The sequence below is a fragment of the Patella vulgata genome, chromosome 1 (genome assembly GCF_932274485.2).
Source record: "Patella vulgata chromosome 1, xgPatVulg1.2, whole genome shotgun sequence".
NCBI lineage: Eukaryota > Metazoa > Mollusca > Gastropoda > Patellidae > Patella > Patella vulgata.
In genome coordinates, this window is record NC_065879.2 from 64382645 (window position 1) to 64409991 (window position 27347).

A 27347-nucleotide genomic window follows, 5' to 3' on the forward strand; every position below is an offset into this window, starting at 1 on the left:
CTACATGTAATACATGTATGTAGAATATGACGAGTATAGTCTTGTATCATCTGATACTGACAGTTTTATTTATGACAATAATTTACATCTTTTACATTTAATAGATTCTACTTTTATTTTCAACCTTTTTCCATATTTATACTATATTTCAATATTGCAGTGGGGAAGCGATTATCCTGGTTACAGGTATATTTGAAATGAAAATATATACATACCTTACTTTGTATTTTAGTTGTTGGGCCAGCTACTGCTGCTGCTCCTGATCTGTGGTGGATAGCATTAATTATTGGTATATTATTACTGGTGTGTGTTATAGTTATTATCTGTGTTGTCTGTCGACGTAAAGCTCAGGAAGGTGTTTATCCATGTAAGTACACTTGATTTTACCACAAACAAGATAGAAGATGATTAGAGTGTATCAAGAACTTTCAGCGTTTTTTGTTAGGTAATGGGTAATTCCTGAATGACTAAAACAGAATGTATAAATTCCTAGTTTTTTAAATGCAACAAAAGACTGGATACAAGTTAAGAAGCCATGACGGTAGGAATTTGGTGTTAAAGGATTCGAAATTACCTCATAATTAACCCACCCTCACATTATTAGGCAAGTTTTAAATCCTATTGACTTGTAGATTCAGGCTTGAAAATATCCGACCACCCAAATTCTGGAAAGTTGATACTTTGTTTCTTGTCCCCATTTTCATTATCCTTGTTGATGCAGAAAAGTAGGATGTTATGCTCCATTTCTATATGTCAACTTTGACTAGAGAGACTTCTCGATGATTAATTAGATCAGAATACTATTGAATAGAACTATTGCTAAAACAGTAATATTATAGGCCTCTGTGGGTTAAAAAGCAAATTCTGTTTTATTAACAATCTGAAGTTTGTAAGAATTTATGTTATATATTATAATTTGTGATTGGTTGTATTTACAGTGGATAAGAAAGAAAGAGACAACGATTTAGATCCAGAGAAAGATTTAGCTGATAGTGGATTCCATGATCTATCTCGAGCGTAAGTGTTTTCCTGTTGTTTCGGAGAGCCACGGTGGCTCAGTGAGTAAGACTGGCTCGCTAACCAGAGCTAGCCGAGAAAGTTCCTCTGGACTTTCCGGTGCAGGCTTCCCATGTCAGTGGTTGGTGCAGGATCTGGCAAGGACAGTGTCTAGTCATTTGAATGGCACGAAAAACAGAGGTCTTGTCTACACATTTGCGTGTACGTAAAATAACCCATGGAATTTGAAATAAGAGTAGACCGTAACCCTGCTGTCTGGTCAAAATTTCAATCATAGCTGACTGTATGGCGTATGCCAGTCTTCATTAACACTGTCCGTGCAGAAAAGTAGGATGTTAAACCCCATTTTATTTCACCTGTTATTTCCATGACAAAGTACTAATAGATTTTTTGGAATGAGAAAGCATACTCTTGTCTGGTGTGACATCTGCTAGTGTTAGGGATATTGTGGATGAGTGATAGACTGCATTAGCTGTGGATCTTAATGTACATTACATCCCACTTCTACTCGTTGCCACTAGCAACCTTTGATAAAACTGTCCTGTTTATTTGCATTACATGCCTAAAAGTATCGGTGTATCAGAAATGTACAGAAAGAGTACTGTTCATTTCTGATACACAGATACTTTTACACCGTTTTAGATACCTATCCAGCAATAAGTAGCGGACGTTTAGTCCGACCCAGATCGCAATTGATAACGCTGTCTCTTATTCAATGTACATGAAACAACTATTCAAAATCATAGTAACAAAACAAAATGGGGGGGAACTACATGGCAGTTCAAAAACTAAATTAAATTAACATAACAACATATTACAAAATCAATTATTATACATATCAATTGGCATCTATTTCATAATTTGGTTTGATTTATATTAATATGCAAAATATATAAATTAGAATATTGAATAATTATTTTAATTAATTGTGATAGAAGGCGCAGTTCTCTTGCTGGACACTTCACAGGCATTGAAAATAAGCAGGATGAAAAAAAAAAACGCCTAGAAAGTCATAAACTTTATTACAAATAAATTTCAACGGAAGAACCATCCACCGATGCATACTTTTACCAGGAATGACCCACGTTTCGCATTTCCTTTACACTACATTTAATAATATCGCAGTCCTCTACGACATAGACATGTGGTCTAAACAAACACGTGATTGTTTTACGCTCAGAGTATCATACTCATAGCAAGACGCACGTGTAAATACTACTCAGGTCCTCTCTCCACTGCGAAATCATTCTACCATGAAATGTAACGGGAGGCTCAGAAAGGGATAAATAATGAAAGAGCAGAAAGTATTTGTCACTTTTCGGTTGAAATGACTCGATAATAAATACTATTTTTCACATTTTGCTTCACAATACTCGATAGAAATGTGATGTAAGTAACTTATTAGCACCTTTCCTCGGTGTATCGGTGAATATCAGGACAGTTTTGGTCGGGAGCCGCCTCGGCTGGGCCCCTCGACCAAAACTGTCCTGATATTCACCGATACACCTCAGAAAGTGTGCTAATAACTACTACTTACCTATTCAAGTTATGGATTTGATCCCAGATTTGTACTTGACAGGGGTTGGGTCACCGACCTAACCAAGTTCCCCAGTTTCCACCAAATTCTAATAAATTCTAAAGAATACCTTATGTAAGTCACAAATAAGCACCACTAGCAAAGTTCCGTAAACATACATTATGCAAGAGGTCTTTCTTTAGGCCTGAAATGTTATCTAAGTTATTAATTAGGTATTAATTAACTTATCCCAACCATAATCAACTCTCGATGCCATCACTAGCGTGCGATATTTAACGGATTTGAATACAGTTTGCAAATGATAATTAAACGTAAAAATGGATAATCAAGACTTTGTTTTTCATAAGACCTACTTTAGTAATGACCGACGCGAGCTTAAAATTCAATAGCTAATATCTGGTTTCAGAGTGTGGAGCCATTTGACTGAAATTTTCAGAATATTCTATTTACGTTATCTTTTTTTTAACTATTATAGCAAGAACTGTCAACTCTTATATCTAATCTCCCATAATGCCCAGTTAAGGAACCAAATATTTATCATACTATAGTCATTAGTCAAAGTTTCCATGACATTTGTGCCCCACATTAGTAACTCATATGAGCCTTCAACACTCCATATGACATTTTAATTGTCCCTCACCGTCCGTCCATCACACTTTTTGGGACACAATAACTCTTCTAATTGAGCTAGAACATTCAAACTTGGTGTCAGGGTTGGATGGTCGAATGGTTAGCATGTGCGCTGCGCTGTATCATACGGTTTGTCATTGAGTCAACTGGCGGGTTTCGATTCCCCGGTTGTACGTGACAAGGAGTAGGCTCGCCAGTCCAACCTCGTGGGTTTTCTGCGGGTCCTCCGGTTTCCTCCCACTGCTAAAGACCCCTATGCGCAAGCGAAATTATTGAAATAAAATTGAACCATGTGTTAGTCCCAAAATGACCTAGTTTGTGTCGAGTGTACATTAAACCCCATTTCTCTCTCTCTCTCTCAAACTTAGTGTAGGTGTTTATTAGGTGTATGCCTTGATGGAGTTGGGAGTTAGAAGATGAGAATTTTCTTTTTAGGGTAAGCAGAGGAGTTGGGTTGCCTGTCAACCTCGTGGGTTTTCTCTGGGTGCTCCGTTTTTCTCTGACTGCTAAAGACCCCTACGCACAAGCAAATTATTGAAATAAAATTGAACCATATGTTGCTCCTGAAATGACCTAGTTTGTCAAGTGGCCGTTAAACCCCATTTCTCTCTCTAATTAAGTAAGTGATGAAACTTGGTGTATAGTTTCATTACATCAATACCTTGACTTAGTTCGATAATGAGCTTTTTCTGTGTCACTGTTGGCTTGCTTATTTATTTTCTAGTGATGACAATGGTTTATTTATTTATTTTCTAGTGATGATAATGGTATGGAAAAGAAGGGATCTCCATTACAATTCACCGAAGAACCTTTAAGTTACGAAGATGAGGACAGTCTCGCAGAATATGGTGATGGAGAGGATATGGGAAAATTTAATGAAGACGGTTCTTTCATTGGTGTGTATATGGACAAGAAACCACCAGCGCCACCTGTGCGGAACGGAAACGAAACCCAGATTTAATCGAACCTCAGTGCTATAGACTATAATGTTATTATATACCATGACCTTATGACCTTCATTCAATCGCTGCCTTGCTCATTTCTATATATGAATCAAATGTTGATGACATCAAATCATTTGTAGGATATTGATTAAATATTGGAAACATTAACAATGGAAATATTATGTGGAAAAAGGGGCTCAGTCTATTCCTTTTCAAAATGGACTGATCTTAAAGAACATCTGGCTGATATTTGCTGAATTAATTGGTTGCTTATCAGTTAAAAATATCCAAAATACTTGATGTATCGGTGATACAAACAACCAGTATTAATTGTTTTCCATGGTTTGTTTATCTATATCTTTAATAAAGATTGATTGCTGCACGTACAGCCTGTAATAAATTGATGGTAAAATATAGACAATTAGTTCATATGATATATTTGTTGTATTTTGACATGTTGCCATGTGATATGTAACATGTTGTAATAGTATGCCACTTTATGCAGTGACATGAGATGATATAGTCATACTATGTTGTGAGATAAATGTCATAGGTGCATGACATGTCATCCTATACTGTATCATGATGCTACTGTTCTTGTGACATGTCATGTGACATCATATTGTCATTTAAACGTTGTGAAATTAGAATTTGTATCACATGCTGTTTAAACTTTAATTGTGACTTTAGATCATGACATAGAAAATATGTTGTGGTTAGAATTTTATTTTTTTTGTGAATTAATATAAGTACATGTATATTTTATTTGTATATTAAAGAATTTTAAAATTTGAATTTCGGTGTGAAATATAATATATATTTGATAATTTTTCTTGGAATGAATTAACTGTGTATGTAATAATTTCTTCTATAAATCCGCTACTGAATTAATATTTATTTAAAAGTATAAATTTTAATTTAAATTGAGAAAAAGAAAAGATGTTTGATACACAAGAGAAGAATAAAATTTGTTTTACTAGGAATTGCTCAAATATTTTGACTAGCTGCAACTACATAATAGGAGAAAAAACATAATTCTGTACATGAAAAGAAGATTCAGAATTGTTGCAAAATTTAATGTTAATTTTTACTGTGAATAATAATATATTTCAAACAAAATCATTTTCCTGAATATTTGATTCAAGATATCTGAGCATTTACTAGTTAGTAGAAAGGGGTTATTTATTTTTATAATGTAAAGATTAAGAAAAGACAAAGTTTGCAATTTTTAGTTGACTAGTCAGTTTGAAATCATCCACAATCAAATTAAGATATTGTATTATTTTGTGTTGAATAAAACCCAGTCAATTACTAATATTAGTCTGAAAAGTTCAAATTAAGAATTTTACAATTATGTGTAATATCTATCATACTGTATGGTTGAGTATACATGGTAGTCACTGATATTGTGTCGAGTACAGTCCATTGTGGCCTTCACCTTAGTTTACTACTAAGTTAGTTTCTTTGGCTCATTCTGTAGCATATTGGATAAGCAAGACACCTGTCAAATTTATTTTGCATTATCTCAATTTATAGATCTAATTTTAAGTGTTTTACACATAAAAAAACCTATAAATTTTACTGCATTTATTGTGTTTAAGATTAAATTCTATGAAAGGAGAGATCTGGTAAGGATTTCAAACTACTGATTTGGTGTTTTGACTTGGTCATCCAGTAATACAACAAATATAGCTTCATAAAGGATTAGCTACATCAAGTCACTCATATGATTTACATAATTAGTAGTCACCTTAGAATATATCTAGTATGTTATTAAATCCCATTAAGAAAGAATAAATTTTGGTTGGTCATATTGGTAAAACAAATTGCTGTGGTATAGATTATAAATTTGTAAGAGAAACAAAAAGTGTGAATGTTTTAGTTGTGTTGTATTAGTGCTATTTTCATTTGCCGAAACTTTCCTTTAGCTCAGATTTAGATTTAGTGTATTTGTTTATGACAACTTGTTAACCACGATTTTTTGTCTTAATATGGAAATAGTTTGCTAGATCAGTAGATAGTCATAATTTCATGTATTCTGGGCTATAAATATATTTTGATAAAGAAAAAATAGATTGTCAATCTTTGAAAAATATCGATAGTCTTAAATACAGTAGCTTAGAGATCATCCTATATGCTATAAAATTGATTTGATCACGATAAAAATAGATAAAAAACAATCCTCTATTCAGAAAAAGAATTAAATAAGAAAATAGTGTGTAACTTGTACACATTGACCATCAGACATTTTTTAACATCAGCAGACTCAGCGCTTTGTTCAGATTCAACTGCTATGCTTTAATAACATTACCAAACTGAGCAAAAACTTGCATTGTATGTGTTTGGCTTTAGTATATGAAATAACATTATCAACAAAAATCTTGTGTGTCGACTTGAGTATAAATGTAATTATTTTGTTTGTAAAGTTTTGTATCTTAAAAATGAGCTCATTATACGATCGAAATTGCAAATGTAACATCAATTTTTTACGCAACATGTCGCTCATCTGTTTATTGACATCTATTTTCACTTTAATCAGATCTATCTAACTTAGTTAACATTATTTCAAGTTTCAATTTCATGGCCAACATTTCCTTTATTCAATTTTCATTGATTTACATATTTTTGTAACTATGTTGAATTCAGTTTCTTGCGATATCATGTGCCACAAATTTGAATAAAGGCACCTTTATCAACATATATAAAAACGTATGATTATGGAGTCATAAGGATGCCAAAGTGTGAAAATTGTACTGCTAAGTTCCATTACAATTTATACATTTTGACCTATACTTCATCTCATAAAGACTGTTTTTATATGTTGATAAATTATAGTATATAATAGAATGAATATATATTCTTGTATATAGTGTATATAAATTTAGCGATTCAGAATTTTCCACCATTTTTGTCTGCATCAAATAGTTTTACTTTGGTGTAGAAAACTTGGTTGAGAATTTTGCAATTGCATTTGTTATTCCACAAACGACTAATAGTATGCCCTCCGTGTATATAATTTATCAACAAATTTATTTATTTTTGTTTTTTTTATACACGTGCGAAAGGTGTTAGTCTTGTGGTAATTTTTCATCATTTTTATTCATATATATATATATACATATAGATTCTATTTACGCTTAGTTTTTTTTGTGAATTTCATTTTTATGTATTAAATTTAATCATTTCGACATTCCTTGTTGTATTTGAAGTGAAATTAGAACTTTTGTGATTTAGAAAAATCTCCATTTAGAAATTTTGAGATTTGGAAAAATCTTTGTCATTCAAAGTAATGAAATCTCTTTGAATTTTAGTAATATAAAGTTTAATTATAGAATTTGTAATCTTATTTTAATTAAAATACCAACTTATGAAATCTTGATGTTATTCAAAATCATTAGGCCTCGGATAACTTAAGATATGGCTTCTGTGAATATTTCATAAGAAGCCACCCATACTAATTCTGATAAAGTTTGTCTATTAATTTTTTTTTTTTTTGTAATGATTAACTTGAACAGTATTTAGAATTGAAAGGTAGAATTTTTTTATAATTTGAAAAAAAAAAAAAATCATTCCATCAATTTAATAATTAGTCTCATTCCATAAATTTTAAGTGCTGTATGTTTTGTGTATGAACACCCCTCTTGAATATGGTAATACTATCCTCTTTGATTGAAATTCCAAGTAATATGGATTAGTCCATGTGACTATAGGGTGGTGTTACATAGATATGGAAAGGAAAGTATATTTTTGAAATGTTTTTAATCGATTTCATTATGAGTTAGCTTTTAGTTGCATTCCATTAGTAAAATAATAAGATGTACATTAATAATGCTGTTACATCTGAAGATGCTGGGTTGAACCCATCCGTGACAGACCTTGTATTTCCACTGTAATATCTCATTACTAAACCAAATAAATCTGGATAAGCCAGGCATCAAGCAAACCATACGTCTGACATTTGATGGTTCCCGTAGGGCTAACATAACAGCAATCTCACCAGTGGAAATACTGGAACACGCCTTGGGGCTATTTTGATCCTAGTTTTTGTCACCAAGATCCTTGTAAATTGTAAAATACATTTGAACTGTTAAATGATCTATTCTTGAATTAAATTTTATAGATTTTTGACATTCGTAAACTATAATTAAACAGTAATATTGAAATGTTTTTAGATTTTTTGGAAATTCAAAATTTAATCTTGTTCCGGTTCAATTATTTTGATTTCTGTACAAATAAAACTGTCATAATTTGAAATTAGATTAAATTAAACTATATAAATCATAGAATTTGTATATTATATAATTGTAAAATGTTTGGATTATCAAGTGATTAACTTAAGAATAAGATGTTAATGTACATTGATAGATTGTCATAGAATCATCCTTCACCATCTTGACAAAACCAATTCCCATGAAATGTTTGGACATTAATTTTGTTCAGCACATTTTATGTTATCATATTTGTCTGTTATTTTGCAATTCTCCTAAAAGTATTCAGTTATTGAAATTAGTGATTGATTGTTCACACTTTATTAGATCTAACATATTCAGAAGGACTACCATGTCCATGTAAGGTTAAATATCTTGGTGTTCTTGGAAAAGCCAAGCTTTTATTGGCAGGTTACAGTACACAAATATGAACACCACTCATTGATAAGTAAAATTGAGTCTGTTAAAATTTATTATAGGAAAGAAAATGAATTGAAAAATGTCTGATTTTAATCTAATTGGGAAAAGGGTTTGGTTTTGTCAAGAAGGGTAATATATTTTAGTATTAGTTATTATAGGTGTAGAGATTTTTTGCTTGCCACACAAACTAACTTTTATATCGGAGGGATCCTTTCCACGTATATTTTATAAATTGTTAAAATCTTTTTATAAATATGTCAAATTAATTGACAATAAAAAATCTCCCTTCTATTTACTTGGGTTTTCTTTATTTTGATTAATTTATTGTTCCTAAGCACAGAATGTTGGGTACAGTGTGTTGTGTTTTTGTGTATGGGGTCAGGAATATGAATAAGAGTACCGGTATGTGACAATTTATCATCTTTTGTTCTCAAATGACACAATATTATATCCTCAATTCAACTCCTGCAATAAATCAACATGTTTATGGCATTTGACAGTAAACCAGCATGTTGTATAAAGTAGATAAAGAACAGGTACTTCTATGTTTACGGTAGATAAATACATAAATAAATAAAAAAATACAGCGACACTGGTTCGCTGCATTATTGATGAGGAGCAGTCGGTTAATTAGTTATTGAGGTTAGTGTATTGTTATTAAAACCTGTTAAAGGCCAGGTATTTGGGGAACCTGACAGTTGGAGAGACCCCCAAAAGTTGTCATTTGTGAATGCGGAATCAGTCCATAAGTACTCTAAATTAAAATGATTTTATATATTTGTATTAACCCCATTACGGTAAAAATAGGATATACCGTAAACCCGGGCATCCGGTGGGTAAAGATATCCTAGATGGCTATGTTTCAGGTTCGCTATCTAAAACCATTTAAATCAAATTATCTAAAACCAATATGAACTATTTTTGGACTTTGTCCCCTAGTCCAACAGGGCTATTTATTGACCATAATGTATGCCACTTGTAAAGTATCTGTAGTTCAGATATGTATCCAGACTGGCTAGAGCTCTTTGGGCTGGGTTAAAAATAAAATTGTTTATTTTACTGTTTTTTTTATGTTGGCTTATTTTGTTGGATGCCAAAATGTTTTCGTGGAAAATCTTAGGTCTATAAGCAAATGGCACTCATAGACTTGAGTAGTTGCCGGCTTCTGTATATCGGTTATATTTCCAAGAAAGATTGACCTTCCTAAATACCAAATCCGTCGACAAATTCGATGTAAAAATGAATGACGAAATCATAATAATACTTATATTACCGGAACCATGTAGAAGTATTTAAAGTTGAAGTTTGAATAAAACACTAAATTTATCTTCTTTTAATTTTAATACCATGGATTAAAACATTTAGCCTGGAGCGACTCTACTTTGTGCGACATTTTTCGGGCAACGATTATTATTTGTGAATGCATCTGCAGCAGTCTGATGGCTGAAATTCAGGTCGGCATATGGAATTTCGGTTACAAAACAATTGGAAAACTTTGAATTTGCTTAACTCTCGGGCTAGAATAGCAGAAAATCGCATTTGCGGGGGTTAATTTTTTCAAAATGTTCCCCGGGATGGCGAAACCACGCGACGATTGATTGGTTTTCGGGATTCAGGTCAGCCACATAAGGTAGGCTATATTGGACCATATTGAAATTGCTGTATTCACGGGCTGGAATAGCAGGAATCCGCGTTTGCGGCAGTTAAATTTTCTCCCGTCTCCGTCGACTGTAAACAATTGGTAGGTTGATTGGGATGCGAGCCAAGACACCTGAATTAAGCGATATTAGACCATTCTGAAGTTGCTGTATTCATGGACTGGAATAGAAGGAAAACGCGTTTGTGGCCGTCAAATTTTCCAAATTATATTTTTTTTTGCCGGTCGTGGTAGTTGGGTGGGTGGGGGGGGGGAAGCTATTGGTTGTACCAGTCAATAAAATTCCATAAAACGTTGTAGATTTCGCTTCACCACAACAAATCGCGTTAAAATTCAAACACATAGTGTGTATATTTGGAAATGAAATGGGGGTTTAACATGGGCTAATGGAGACGGGCATACGTTATACAGTGTGCTATGAGGGAAATTATACCGAATTCCCGCCAGGGGATCCTTTACGTTCACGCCAATATGTGCACGTGACCTCGGATTTTCATACCATCCGAACGACTAGAGAGCTGCTATGTCAGACCCTTCATCCTGCGTCACTGACAAGGGGGAACCACGCCGGAAAATCTAGATGAACTTTCTCGGCCAATGCAGGGATCGAACACCTGACCTCCAGGCTAGCGAGCCAGCGTCTTACCCACTTAGCCACCGTGACCCCCATGTATATTTGGTCTTTAACAATAGTGGTCAGTGAAGTACATGTATAGCCATCTAGAAAAAAAAAACATGCCCTGGGGGGGGGGGGGGGACAAAGGTGTGTTAGGTGTTATTGAGATATTTATCCTACCCTAGATTATACTGATTTACAGACACACTGACAATGACAATAATCTCTATAGAACGACTGATCTGTCGGGACGAGAGAGAAGAATAAGCGATTAGTTTTAGTGAAACGTCATGTTTCTCTGACATAAATTGAGAGAGCTCAATTTAAACTTGCGTTTGACTAACAAATAAACATTAAATCGGATGCTTATTGTTGGTCTGCTCTAGATAAGATCTAACTAAGTCTATTACTAGAGTCATTTTGTTTGAATCCGTGATCATTTTCATAGGCGTACGGGCTCGATGACAGTTAGGGGGGCAGAACCCGAAATGCCCGAAAAAATTTCGGATTTACAGACAGCGGCGCCGGTCTTCCTCGAGGGGCGAAGAAGCAGAGCTTACCTTGTATGGACCCCCCCCCCCCCCAAGAAAATTTTGGAATATTTGACGGCTGCAAACACGTTTTCCTGCTATTTCAGTCCGTGAACAAAGCAACTTCAAAGGGGTCTATTATAGCCTAATTAAGATGGCTGACTCGAATTCCAATCAAAAGATCAATTGTTTACAGTCCACAAAGACGGAACTTCAATTTGGTCCAATATAGCCCACCTGGCTGACCCGAATTCCAAACAACCAATCAATTGTCGCGGGGTATGGGGGTCTCACACTCATGGAGAACATTTTGAAAATTTAACCGCCGCATATGCGTTTTCTGCTATTCTAGCCCGTGTAAGCAACTCCAAAAGTACCCAATGGTTTTGTAACCGAAATCCCATTCTGAATTCCAACCATCCAATCAGACTGTTGCAGCTGCATTCCAAATAATAATCGATACCCAAAAAATGTCGCACAAAGTAGAGTGGCTCCAGACAAAATGTTTTAATCCATAGTCAACTCAGTACAAATTCGTGGTATTCAATTAAAAGCTAAGTAAAATTAGTGTTTTATTAAGGCTCGATGACTCTTAGGGAAGCAAAACTAGAAATGCCCTAAAAGATTTCAGGTTTACAGACAGCGGCGGCGGTTTTCTTCGAGAGGCGAAGAAGCGGAGCTGACCTTGTAAGGACCCCCCAAGAAAAAAATTGGAATATTTGACGGCCGCAAACGCGTTTTACTGCTATTCCAGCCCGTAAAATTAGTGTTTTATTAGATTTCGGGCACTTTATTTTGCCAAGTAGATAAAATAATTTTTTTTTCACTTTACCCGTCTGCCCGAGAAGTCAGCTTGCCCGAAAGTTAGGGGGGCAGCTGCCCCCCCCCCCCCGCCCCCCTGGCTCGTACGCCTATTTGTTCCTACGTATTCTTCTTGGTGGGTTTAACATGCGCAGCCAATTTGTAGGGGGGTGGGGGATACAATAATAGGTTTGTACGAAGATGAAGATATAAATAAAATTTGAATGATTTTATGTTCAATCCAAGAATGAATACAATCTGGATCAATTAATCAAAGGTTATTTGTACTTCCATTAATTTGAACATAGCAATCAAGTACATATCAGTGAATGATAAACAGAATTATATCCAACAGCTAACGGCACTCAAGAGGGTAATGAAGCTACTTGAATGGTCAGTACTCAGGCTATTTCAGGACTACCCATCGTTCATTTTTAATCTAATAATCACTACAGGTGTCATAACCCGACCAGTAAATAACACTTTAATATCAACTAATGTGCTACAGTGGTCATAAAGTAGTTCCATTGAGTGTCCATTTAATAAACCTAATCATCGTCGACGTGGTTTGGTTTCGGGGTTAACCCACTGCGTGTCTTCTATTGGTGAAAAAGACAATATTGGTGTCAGCCATAATCACATATGATAGAACTGGTTAAACACACTCCAAATATAATTTTAACACAGAGATCTTTTGCTACGACAGATGCGTAAGGAAGATTTAATGTTTTGCTACGACAGATACGTAAGGAAGATTTAAAAGAAACGGAAGTGACGCAAAAAATGGAAAAGAGTTACCCTACTATATAACGTACTGAAGTAACGAGCGATAACAGATACACGGGCGAATTTCTACTCACTGATAACGGGTCATAATTCAATTTTTAAAAAACCAATTAGCAAAGGGTATACTCGATTGAACGTTCCGGAATTAAATTCTCTCAATGCCAAAAAATAGTGTCAATCGAGTGAAAAGTAGAATTTCGGAGTGCAACGCACATGTCGACAGCTTAAAAATATCTCAACCAATCATGACAGCTGAAACATATTTGCTACTTAAAATACTCACGATTCTACTCACGCCACCTTAGCTGTTGGGACTGACAGAACTGTGACATGGCTGAATTTCCGTAACACTTGTTTGCAATTCTCTCAATTCGGGACGTTCCGGGCTGACAATCCAGCACCACCGAAATCACACAAAACATGAACTTGAAAAACAAGCCAACAGCGAGGCTGATGTCCAACGCCGAAATCCCGAAATAAATAGATGAAACATATTAATTAATGCATGTCTATCTTTCTCAAAAATATTGAGCAATCTAACTTATTATCAACTATACACTAAGGTTCATCACTCTCCATCAAAGTAAAAGAAATTGCTTAGCACTGCTTAGCTTTAGCTTGAAATGTTAATCATTAAACCCAGTCAAGACATTCACTTAATGAACATCAAGGTTAATTTTAAACATTCTACATTATACCTCAATTAAAAGCAGAGTTGTTATGTTCCAAAGTCTTGACCAATCAAATTGCTTATCGCTCTTTAGTCTAAGCAGAAAATTCTCATCAAACTTAGTCATGGTAATGATATAATGAATCTATACTCGGGGTTTCACTCTCGCTTAATTAGAACTAAAGTTATCGTGTCCTAAAGCACCAACGAATCAAAGTGCTTATCTCTGCTTACCCTTAGCAGAAAAATCTCATCTTCGAACTCCATCAAGGCATTCACCTAATAAACACCTACACCAAGTGTGAACATTGTTGCTCAATTAGAAGGGGAGTTATTGCGTTCCAAAGTCTCCACCAATTAAATTTCTTATCGCTCTGCTTACCCTGTGCAGAAAATGTTCATTATCGAACTTAGTAAAGGTATTGATGTAATGGAACTATACACCAAGCTTGATCACTCTCACTTAATGAGAACTAAGTTATTGTGTCCCAAAGCATCAACCAATCAAATTGCTTATCTTTGATTATCCTAAGCAGAAAATGCTCATCTTCGAACTCTATCAAGGCATCGACCTAAAAAAAAAAAATACACCCACGCCACGTTTGAACATTCTACCTCAATTAGAAGAAGAGTTATTGTGTCCCAAAAAGTGTGACGTACAGACAGACAAACGGACGAACCCATTTTAATAGTCCCCTGCTTTCTTCGAAAGGAGGGGGACAATTAATGACAGACAGACGGGCGAACGATTTTTTGTAAATCAACACTTTTTTAATGAGAAAAGTTTGTCGGCCGTGTGCTTTATCCTTTATCGTCAGATGTGGGACAGGATGGCCACTCAAAGCACTAGATAATGATATAGACATTATGTGATATCACAATTAATGCTTCGCATCCATAAAATTGAATCGGGGGGTTGGATGGCCGATTGGTTAGCACGTGCGTGCTGTATCATAAGGCCTGTCATTGAGTCAACTGGCGTTGTTTCGAATCCCCGGTTGTACGTGACAAGGATTAGGGTCGCCTGTCCAACCTCGTGGGTTTTCTCCGGGTCCTCCGGTTTCCTCCCACTGCTAAAGACCAATACGCGCAAGCGAATTATTGAAATAAAATTAAACCATACGTTAGTCCCGAAATGACCTAGTTTGTGTCGAGTGGACGTTAAACCCCATTTCTCTCTCTCTCTCTCTCATAAAATTGAATCACAATGTCAATGTATTAATTCATAATAAAAATTGACGTCAAACAGGATGTTGGATTTCTCTGTTTAAAAAGCTTAATGTTTATGCATATACGCCAAAATGACGACAGAGACCATGCGGGACGAGGGGGGGGGGGAGACACATTGTCTCAGGAATCTGGCAACCCCCTCCTGCAAAAATTCTTGGATCCGCCCCTGTGTATTCAAGTTATAGCTGATGTAAGTGATGATAATGCATATTTAAAGACATTATTGTGCAAGGTTGTTGTTGTTAATCATTCCGATTTTCCGAGAATAAATAAACTAAGGTATTGTAAATGCTTAATTAATACTGAATTCAACCCGGAGAGACAGCACCGAAGCTATACGGACGATAGTTGTTCAAATCTAGCAATTATTTCCAACGTTAATCAAGTCCCCGAATAGATTGATTGGGTTAGTTATCTGCAACATTGTGGATAGGGCTAATAAATATCACACCCATTAATAACATCGTCATCATTAATTATCCACACGTTCTATTAACATACAAAAGAACATTCCCAATAATGTGCGGAGAAATGGCTTGGATGGATGATGATTCAAAAGAGCGACAGCTGTGATGTTTAGTTTGCAGAGGTCATCGAGATGCTGTGAGGGCGTCGTTGTTTGACTCGGTATCCAATTTGACTCGATGCCCTGTTATCTTTTAATTACAAAAAGTGATTTTAGCGATGACATCATTGTAAGTAAAATATATAGATATAACCCAATACATAATTCAGTACAGTACAGCACTCAATGGACAATCATTAAACTGGAAATTGACACAAATGAGTCGCAACGCATATAATAGTGAAAATAGTCTCTACCATCCAGTAGAAAAAAAATATTCTACGAATATTAGTCTGGATGCGTTGTCAGCATATGAGAATAATAGGTCATTGAACTCATTGGCTCTTGAAAAGCATCACAAAGATGAACTTTACATCAAATTTATTACAAAGAAAGAAAATAATAAAATTACAAAAACATTGAGTGGTGCAAATATCGCGTACCATATTATATATGTCCTAGAAAGTAAACATTAAATTAGATTTTATATTCGTTCCGTTTCTTGGTCATTTTTGTACACCGCCGAAAATTAAAACGGAACGACATGTTGGTGGAATTTTAACAAGAAAACCATGTGACCAAACTGTTAGTTATAAAGTCGTAACAAGCAGTCTGCGATATCACCTCAGTAAAAGCGGACGTGAAATACAACTAACTAACAACAATTAACTGTTCTATTTACAACTGGATTTGGTATGCATTTCAGAAACTTTAGTTATATCCACCTGAATAACAATGTTATTTCCATCGTCGGTAAAACCTGCCACCGGATTTAACAACATTTGTATATCAATCTGAGATTGCCATTCATAATATTTGCCATATTCGCCCGAGGTGAATTTATAATCTTCTTGTTTAATAAGAGACCGACTGGGATTCTTTCTGTTCATAAGTTTTAATGTAAAACTACATTTACACGATTCCACGCCTTCACTGACCAATCCCAATCCAATACGTAAACATTTGACCTTACCGTTCTTTTCCTTTATACCCAGAGTCCAGGATAAATCACGCGCTTTATATGGATGACTGTCCTGCCACGTGTATGGCCTCCTATTAGAAAGGTTAAAACTGTGTTGAAAAGTGTGACCGTCAAAATGATGTCTCCGGTTTTGAACGTCTTTAGTGTTTATTGGATTACTGGTTAGCTGGTTCGTAACACCCCTGTTTTGAAATGGAAATGATGTTCCTCTTCGTAAATTCTCCACCATGCCAATTGGCGGTAATGAAAGCTGTGGTGTATCTACAGTGTTAAATGGCGTTCTTTGTACATTATGATCGTTGACGTTGGGTTGCAATGAAAATAGGCTCGTATCCTCAATTTTGAATGCAGCCGACGTTGTTGGTAAATTTTCCGCGTTGCTATTGGGTAGTGTCGAAGACTGGGACACACCTATAGTTTTGAACGGAGATGATGTTCTTCTTTGTGTATTCTCGATCTTGTCGGTGGCATGTACTGAAGTCTGGTTTGTATGCCTTGTTTTGAACAATTCCGGCGTTTTTGATAAATTCTGGACATTGCCGACGTTCTTTGTATATTCGCCAATATGCCAATTTGTTCAGATAACTGCGCGATATTAATATCACCCGGATTGAACACTGGTTCTGTTCTATCTGATAAATCAGGCAATGGTTGCTTGCATATTTCATCTGTTTGCTTCCGAATTACGCCAATGGCGTCAAATAACCCAACGGTTGAACTACCTTTTAATGAATGGGTTATGCGAAGTTTAGAACTTACTATCTGAAAAAGAATTTCCTTAGCCTCACGATAGTCTCTACTCATATTGTTCATGTCATGCTGGTGACTTGTTTTCAGACTTTCTTTTGCCTCATCACCAAGATTTCTGAGTGTTTTACAGATCGACTCAACCTGCTGCTCAATTTCTGCACCAATTGTTTTTGTTGATGTTTTCATCTGTAATATTCTGGTTTGAATTGAATCTGAGTAGGGCTGAAATTCGTTAATTTTATCTTCTAGATCCTGGTGTAATTGTCTTAACTCCTTAATGAAAATTGGTCGGACATCTGGTAAATTTTGAACATCATGTTTTGCATGGTTTGACTTTTCACACTCACAGCAAATAATTAATTGACAGTCACAACACAAGGTATCCAGTACTTGGGGAAAATGGTGAACACAAAATTCCTCATCGTATTTATCAGAATCGTTAGCATAAATATCTTGTGTGGCTTCGTCTTCGATATAAAAGTTGGCAGGAAAACCCTTCACGCCATTCCTGGGTATCTTGTTACTTCGTCTACACAGTGGACAATCGAACGTATAATTAACAGTAAATCAGTTGACATAATCTTCTAAGCACTGTTCACAATACGTGTGATGACATTCAATAATTTTAGGTTTAGTAAAACTATTTAAACAGATACTGCAACTGATTTTCGCGTTTTTCTCCATATTACTGACTAAGTGATAAACTGCGAAGTTATCAAGTAATATATAGTATACAGCTTCCGGTTTAATTTCATGGAAGACTAGAGTCAAGATCACAACTACACCAGGAACTCGTAATCAGAACAATACGACAAAATATGGTCAGCGTCACGTCGTGTAAGTAGAAATTCGGAAAACGACGAAATAGATCATCATTGATAAAAGAAACACAACAGCTATGTTGAAAGCAATTACTCTACGTTTCTTCAATGATTCTCTTGTCGTTTTCAAGCATAATACTGATACAGTTTGTGTATTACAATTTTAAAGTCCAATGATATGATATTAATGACATTATGGACTGTATTTAATTTGTTTGGTTTTTTTTGGTTTTTTTTTGTTTTTTGTTTGTTTTTTTTTTTTTTTTGTTTTGTTTGTTTTTTGCTTTTTTAGAATTCGCTTGCTTTTTGTGGAAAAGCGAATTGTTTTGAGTAAAAAAAACATATATCGGGACCTATTTAACAATGCCCCCATTACAATAGAAATACAATGAAATGGGGTTTAACGTCCTTATGTTCTTCTACCACTGGGCTTATGAATGAAGACGGGCATACACGGGATCTGGGTTTTCCATCCCATCCGAACAATTATACGCATACTGCACGCATCTACATCATACTTCCCAGAATGTGACACTGCCCTGATTACCCTCCATTTAAAACGCTCACGTGAGCGTTATCGACTAGACACCGTTTTGTTTAGACAACAGAGTAAAAATAACCCAAGCACGTGTGTTTTAGGCTGCGTTTCCACCAAGTTTCACGTGACACGTATCACGTGACAAGAAATAGAAACATATGATTTTGGTAGGAACCATTTCCATCAATGTCACTTTTCACGTTTCACGTTGCACGCGTGAAATGACACGTTTTTGAAGAATGAACATGTTCATTCTTTTTACCCGTGTCATGTTTCACGTGTGTCCGATCTGGGGTTTCCCCTGGGTTTTCCACAGCTTTTACTTTCCCTTTTGGTAACTCCACGTGTTCGTATCGAATGTAAAAAGAGCCTGTGTTTTGATCGTCTAAAATTAGTTATTTACGCTTGTCCTAAACATGAATGACTATAAGCACAACCTGATATGCCTTGTGCAGAAAACCCCACTTCTGTGGGACCCCAGAAATAAAGACTATAAAAACAAAGACCAAAGAAAACAGGTGTGGGAGAAGATTGATGAAAAGCTACAACCACCAGTAGAAGGTATTTAATTTAATTTAATCAAACATAAATCAAGAAACAGATGTATGAACTTGGATTGAACAGTTTTGGCTTGCATATAGTTTCAATTTTTGACCTTTCTAGTCCTCGAGAAGAAGAACATTTCGGAACACATTCTGATCTTGCCACATGACACTACCGCGAGGATCGTTGAAAAATTCTGCAATCAAATCACGGATTTCTGTAGCCTCATCCGAGTTTCTGCCACCTTGCTGGGGGCGCAGATTCATTAATCCTTGTTCATTGTTAGGCCTGATGTCATATGTAATTTCTGATGACCGATCTATCATATGTCCATCTCTTCTACGGATAAAATTGTGCAGAACGGTACATGCATTAGTAACTGTAATTGCTCTGTCTGGCTGTAGGCGCATCGGGCGTTTGAAAACCTCAAACATTTTTGCCATTATGCCATGAGATAGCGAAACGTTTTGGTAAATTCGCCCCTTTCTGGACGCAATAAGTATTGGTCCCTGCACCATATTGAGCGCCTGCTGCAGTTTCTCTTCCTAGCTCGCCGGTACAACAGACATAGAGCAAGAATTTCCTCGTCAGATGAGTCTGAACCGTCACCCATGGCGAACACAGGACGAATGACATGTGACATGTTCGATGTGAAATCCAGTGGAAACCCCTAATGTCACGTATCACGTGTCATGCATGACACATGACACGTGATACGTGACACGTGAAATTTGGTGGAAACGCAGCCTTATGTTAACACGCCATGTCGCTGACACTCGCGTAAAAGCGATATAATATGTGCTATGGGTAATATTGCAATAAATTCTTTACCATTGTAAACTGTCTTTAGAGTTTCAATCTGTTTATCTTTTAAAACGAGGTTAGATACTCCTAAATTTGTTTTCGCAAACAAAACCGCCTCTGTGAAATTATCTGTCATAGGCGCCGCCATATTGAATAATTAGGGAATTTTTTTGTGATTCGGCTCTGATTAGTTTGACATCTTTCATACACACAACGGCTAAATAAACATATTTAATTTCATTCAATATGACAATAGAAGAGAAATAAATACTTCTAAAAATTTCTAAAAGCATACTCAGAGTTTTCGACTAAAATCGTCGATGTAGGAATTAAAATGTCGGTTAATTAGGTTAGGGCCTATTCTCAGCCGGAGCTAGCTGTAGATAGTCAGCCTAAGTTTGGGATGCAATTATACGCTGTCCCTTGCCAGACCCTCGGCCACTGACAAGGAAGAGCCACGCCGAAAAATACCGATGAACGTTCCCGGCCAACGCAGGTTAGCGAGTCAACGCCTTACTCACTGAGCCAGCGTACCCCTCTCATTACAATAGAAATGCCCTTCGGGATTTAAGCCGTTATGAATTAACGCTCTTGCGATATTATTGTTATCCTCAGCAACTGTCGGAAGAGTGGTGTTTGCGTTGTTTGGGTTTCAGTGGTAATGCTATGAAATGTTTTTCAAGTTAATTCTCTCGGCTTAAAGAAGGCAAGTCGCTAACTCAATATCATTCACGACTTGTTGTTCAGTTTAAATCAACATTGATGTTGTTATCTTACCGTGAACAGATTGAATTTTGATGTCCAACATTTAAGACAAAACGAAAATTTTAGAATTGGCACCCTAATCGCGTGCCTGAATGCCATTAAGCGCTATTTGTAATGAAGCGACTCGATGAAAGAGGCTAAACATATCCCACAGGAGAATACGATCGATGTAGACTGGAATAACCAGAATGTCATTCAAGTTGGACTCTTTGCGTATTTCGCTAAACATAACTGTTTAGAAATTAGAATAAAAACAGATACGATTGAATGTGAATCAGTTATATTATGCATTCATATTACATTAATGCGTTGTGACCCGTTTTTGTCCATTTCTAGATGCCAAGGAATGGCGATTTAGCTCTTTTGAATCCACTGATCGTCATTTTTGTCTCAGGAAAACGTCAAATTTTTCATGTCTTAATCCACGGCAAATGTACTGAAATTTGACATTTAATTAAACATAAATTATGCAAGAGCTAAATCTGCCTATTGCTGGTCTTTCTCTGTGCCTGAAATGTTATATAAACTATTAATTAGACATTTATTAACATGAAAAAATCTTAATCAACTATCGATGCCATCTTATGTGTTCGATTTTCACTGGATATGAATCCGATCTGCTGCCCAACGCTCATTGATGATTAAATGCAAAAGTGGATAATCGAGACTATATTTTTTTTTTATCGCACCGACTTTAGTAATGATGGTCGAGGCTATGCCTAAATTTCAATCGCTAATATCAGAGTGGAGCAATTTGACTGAAATTTTCAGCATATCCCCTTTACATTATCTGTTTTTTAACTGTCATAGTGAGAATTACCAGCTCTTTATCTAATCTTCCATAATGCCCCTTTAAGTAAACAAAATCAAAATATCAAGAGTAGATAATCCCCCGGCTTGGAATTGGTGAGAATAACAAGAGGCCTATCAAATGTTTTGCTTAGGTGGCACATTGTCTTTACAGGATGCCGAATGTTGACTAATTTTCAATTCCTCTCATTGTGATTACATGTACTGGACGGATTTCAATCAGTTTTGGACTGATATTTGTTTTAGAGATTGTAGTTAGCAAGAGATTAATAAACCATTATTTTAATATAGAAAATTTTATATACATCACAACTACAAAATGATAAAGATTAATAATCAGTAATAAATCAGAGATAAAAGTTCATTTCATTCTATTACAGAAGTTATTGCTCATTTTGAATTTGTTGTTGAATATTCATTGATCAATATTGATTAAATTAAAACAAATTATAAACAGATTGGAGCGCTTACCTTATTAGATTATTACCTTATTACCTTATTATCATTAGTGTTTGTTATAAACTCTTTGAAAACCAATTAAAGAAATTGTGCAACTTGTAAATTGAAAGTAAATGTGTTATGGATTGGTAAATTTCACTCCAATTGCGCATACATTCTAATTCTAGTCAGGGAACCACGGTGGCTAAGTGGGTAAGACGCTGGCTCACTAGTCTGAAGGTAGGGTGTTCGATCCCTGCCTTGGCCGAGAAAGTTCATCCGACGTGGTTCCCCCTTGGCAGTGATGTAGGACAGATGTCTAGTTGTTCGGATTGGACGAAAAACCGAGGTCCCGTGTACCCATTGGCGAGCACGTAAAGGATCCCTTGACAGTTGGAATTCGATAATTGCAATTCGATATAAAATTTCCCCCATGGCACACTGTGTGACGTATGTCCGTCTTCGTTAGTCCAGTTCGGAGCAGAACAGTAGGACGTTAAACTCAATTTTATTTCTAATTCTACTCTAACTGTAGTCAAAATCATGTTAACAATGAACCCCTTGTCACATGGTACATAAATGTAGCTGTCTATACGATTGCCATCTCTTAGTAGGTTAAACTGTTGTTTCAGAATATAAAAATGTGTTTGAAATTGTCCATATATGATGTAGTACAATCTTGTATGTTGGTGTTAAACAATTATTTTGCATGGAAGTCAATATTTCAACCATTCAGCGGTGGGTTAAAGGTCATTTTCCCAATAACATCCTCATTACGTATAAAGCACTACTAGCATTTACTGGTACACATTTCAGAAATAAAAAATGTACAGTTTTAATGTAAAAACTTATTATATATTTAAGCACGTCTGAGCTTAAAACGACCTCTGTGAAGAATGGGCTGGCCTTTAATGTACAGTTCATGTAACAGTACCAACAGTTGTTTGAACACGTGACAAATTATTTCAGTTTAAAGCACTGACCATTCAAGTAGCTTCATTACCCTCTTGAGTGAAGTTAGCTGTTGGATATAATTCTGTTTATCATTCACTGATGTACTTGATTGATATGTTCAAATTAATGGAAGTACAAATAACCTTTGATCAATTGATCCAGATTGGATTGAAAATAAAATCATTCAAATTTTATTTATATCTTCATCTTCGTACAAACCTATTTTTGTACCCCCCACTCCCCTACAATGGCTGCGCATGTTAAATCCACCAAGAAGAATACGTAGGATCAAAATGATCACGGATTCAAACAAAATGACTCTAGTAATAGACTTAGTTAGATCTTATCTAAAGCAGACCAACAATAAGCATCCAATTTAATGTTTATTTGTTAGTCAAACGCAAGTTTAAATTGAGCTCTCTCAATATATGCGAGAGAAACATGACGTTTCACTAAAACTAATCGCTTATTCTTCTCTCTCGTCCCGACAGATCAGTCGTTCTATAGAGATTATTGTCATTGTCAGTGTGTCTGTAAATCAGTATAATCTAGGGTATAGGATAAATATCTCAATAACACCTAACACACCTTTGTTTTTTTCCTCAGGGCATGTTTTTTTTTCTAGATGGCTGTACTTCACTGACCACTATTATTAAAGACCAAATATACATGGGGTCACGGTGGCTAATTGGGTAAGACGCTGGCTCGCTAGCCTGGAGGTCGGGTGTTCGATCCCTGCATTGGCCGAGAAAGTTCATCTAGATTTTCCGGCGTGGTTCCCCCTTATCAGTGACGCAGGACGAAGGGTCTGACATGGCAGCTCGCTAGTCGTTCGGATGGTATGAAAAACCGAGGTCACGTGTACATATTGGCGTGAACGTAAAGGATCCCCTGGCGGGAATTCGGTATAATTCCCCTCATAGCACACTGTATAACGTATGCCCGTCTCCATTAGCCCATGTTAAACCCGTGTACACATTGGCGTGAACGTAAAGGAACCCTTGACAGGGAATTCGATATAAGAGTAAGCCGTAGTGCCGTTGTCCGGGCAAAATTTCCCTCATAGCACACTGTATGACGTATGCCAGTCTTCATTAGCCCAGTTCGGAGCAGAACAGTAGGACGTTAAACCCCCATTTCATTTCCAAATATACACACTATGTGTTTGAATTAACGCGATGTGTTGTGGTGAAACGAAATCTACAACGTTTTATGAATTTTTTTTAAATGGTACAACCAATAGCCCCCCCCCCCCCGCCCCCACCCCCGCCTACTACCACGACCGGCAAAAAAAATTATAATTTGGAAAATTCGACGGCCACAAACGCGTTTTCCTTCTATTCCAGTCCATGAATACAGCAACTTCAGAGTGGTCTAATATCGCCTAATTCAGGTGTCTTGACTCGCATTCCAATCAACCTACCAATCATTTACAGTCGACGAAGACGGTACCGACGGGAGAAAATTTAACGCGGATTCCTGCTATTCCAGCTCGTGAATACAGCAATTTCAATATGGTCCAATATAGCCTACCTTATGTGGCTGACCTGAATCCCGAAAAACCAATCAATTGTCGCGGGGTTTCGAGGCTTGCCCATCCCGGAGAAAATTTTGAAAAAATAACCCCCGCCAATGCGATTTTCTGCTATTCTAGCCGGTGAGTTAAGCAACTTCAAAGTTGTCCAATTGTTTTGTAACCGAAATTCCATATGCTGCAGATGCATTCACAAATATTAAAACATAGATATGACGTCTCCCTTTGATGTTTTTAACCAGTATAGGAGAATGTACGCTTTTCTATTATTAATAAAACTGTCCATTATGTATTGAAAATAATGGACAGGTTTACCAATAATAGACACTTATCTGAAAAATGAACATGTGTTTTGGGATAATTTATTCTCTGAATGAATTAAATTACAGTACATGAAATTACTTTAAAACCTAATAGTTACCAAAATGTCACATGACCGAATGTATCCCAAATAACTCAAACCATCGACTCAAACACCCCAGTTTGGTCTTATTAATGCTTCCACTTTCAAACGAATTCTTGTTGTTTAGCTGACGGTGCCCTAATCCTATAGAGTGACTATATACATACATCAATGATAGCATCTTGTGGAATCGGTGGCGTATACACTCATGCCCACCACCGACACGCATGAGTGCATCTTGATGTAGCATTGTGTGGACAGTACACAGTACAAGTTACAAGGCTTAAATAGTGAAGTGGCTAGGGAATAGATTCGTCTTTTCCCCATCATAATGCCTTGCTCGCCTTGACAATTTTCGAGTCGCATGTTCAACTGGCTTTTTTGCTCGATTTTAAGGCTCTTTTTCAACGATTTCCGAACGTTTACTTAGACGAAAATATCAGCCAAATAGCTCTTGGAATGGCTACAGATGCAAGGAAATGACGGATAATTTTCTTTGGGGAACCCATCCACCAAAAACCCCCCTCTCAGCGGCGTGCCCCATCTCCGCGGTCAGTGCCCTCATTTCGCGGCACCCCCGCTCCTTTTTCAAAATTCCTAGATCCGCCCCTGGTTATATGTCACTTGTCCGTTTAATAGTACGTTCGGCACTAGATCGATGGTACGTTTTTATACGCCCACATTTTCACACCTTCTTTGTGGACACTCTACACGTCATAACTTGAAATATAGGTATATATCCCAAAGATCTTGGTTCCTTTCGATATTGGCTTGTATAGGACGTAAATTGTACACACAAGAGGTCACAATTTTTAGCCCATTTTGACGAAACTGGACATGTGTGTTTATAACCCGATTCCTTGCGATATTGGCAAAAAAAACTTCCTGGATTGAACTAAAAAAATTTTTTTGATCCTGTGGAACCTATACAGGTCACAATTTTTATCCGATTTTAAAAATCGTTCAAATATATCATTGTTACACCATAATGACAGTTGAGTTCGAATTTCCTGAATTGGTTTGTGCCTTTGATCCTGTGTCCTGTCACTTATATCAGAGTATATATTAAATTTAAAATCAAAATTTGGACGGCTAGTACCCTCCACAGTACTAAGAATATTATTAATATCTAAATCATTTTCGTGAGCAGCCTTTCCATCACACTTTGACAGCTATTATCCCCCATATCAAGAACATCACAATTTTTACGGCTATTATCTTCCATATTGAGTACATTACCAAATGTAATCCGTATCCAAATGCTTATCACGTATATTCTCATTATTAATATTTGTTTTCGACTGGGTTATAAACATGTCGTCTCCATGTCGAATATTTTGGACTGTCTGTGTATGCTTGCATTGTACGACTGGAGTGTTTTGTCACATTCATGAGCATGTGTATGTTGTTTTAAGAATATATCCATTATTTTCTGACTTGTTCTTTTAGAAATCTATCCATTATTTGTATCTCTATATTTCTATGTTTTAAGTTTGATTATAGCCGAAGACTGTCCATTATGTAAATAGAAAGAAAAACTTCGGGGCCAGGGGCGGATCTAGGAATTTTCCTTGCATCTGTAGCCATTCCAAGAGCTATTTCCCAGACTGGTGTGTTTGAGTCGATGGTTTGAGTCATTTGGGATCCCTGAGAAAAGGCACTTTCAGCAGTAAAAAAGGGCACTGTCGAAAATTAGGGGGGGGGGGGGGGGCGCCCCTCGCGCCCCTCATTGAATCCGCCTCGGGGGGCTAACGCCCCTCAGTTATTCTTTCTATTTACATAATGGACAGTCTTCGGCCATTATCCATCACATAATCGTTGCCCGAAAAATGTCGTACAAAGTAGAGTCGCTCCCGGCTAAATGTTTTAATCCATGGTATTAGTATTTTATTAGATTTCGGGCACATTTTATTTTGCCAACTAGATGATATTTTGCCAACAAGATGAAATAATACACCTATGACCATAAATAGCACCATTAAAGCTGGTTATTATCAAGGTTTTGGTCTTTTTTGAATTTAGAAGTTCAACCGTTTGGTTTCGTGTAGTGAACCTAAACAAACTTGTACAACTGCTGGTATTTGAGCACTGTATCCGTTCATGAAATATTTGAATTAACAATAAGCAATCTATGACACTTAATACATGTACGTCTATACTTCAAATACTTCAACATGGTTCCGGTAATATAAGTATTATTATGATTTCATCATTCATTTTTACATCGAATTTGTCGACGGATTTGGTATTTAGGAAGGTCAAACTTTCTTGGAAATATAACCGATATACAGAAGCCGGCAACTACTCAAGTCTATTTGTGCCATTTGCTTATAGACCTAAGATTTTCCACGAAAACATTTTGGCATCCAACAAAACAAGCCAACATATAAAAAC

At 36.2% G+C, this 27347-nt stretch overlaps 2 protein-coding genes across 6 annotated transcripts in view; one reads left to right on the plus strand and one right to left on the minus strand.

The window, feature by feature from the left end:
• LOC126824460 (neuroglian) overlaps positions 1-9047 on the plus strand; it is a 63804-nt gene extending 54757 nt beyond the window's left edge. For all 4 annotated transcript variants that reach the window (XM_050553728.2, XM_050553873.2, XM_050553795.2 and 1 more), the window contains 3 exons: positions 233-367; positions 939-1017; positions 3941-9047. In XM_050553728.2, the coding sequence (XP_050409685.2) occupies positions 233-367; positions 939-1017; positions 3941-4145 (419 nt within the window). In that variant the 3' untranslated portion in view covers positions 4146-9047. The remainder of the gene's footprint in view (positions 1-232; positions 368-938; positions 1018-3940) is intronic.
• Positions 1-27347, minus strand: part of LOC130010857 (neuroglian-like) — a 92482-nt gene that overhangs the window by 38040 nt on the left and 27095 nt on the right. The window contains exon 16 of one of the 2 annotated variants that reach the window (XM_056099003.1): positions 21138-21323. The exons of the other annotated variant lie outside the window; for it this stretch is intronic. Within the exon in view, the coding sequence (XP_055954978.1) occupies positions 21301-21323 (23 nt within the window). The 3' untranslated portion in view covers positions 21138-21300. Of the gene's footprint in view, positions 1-21137; positions 21324-27347 lie in introns of those variants that run through there. 2 annotated transcript variants of the gene reach the window in all.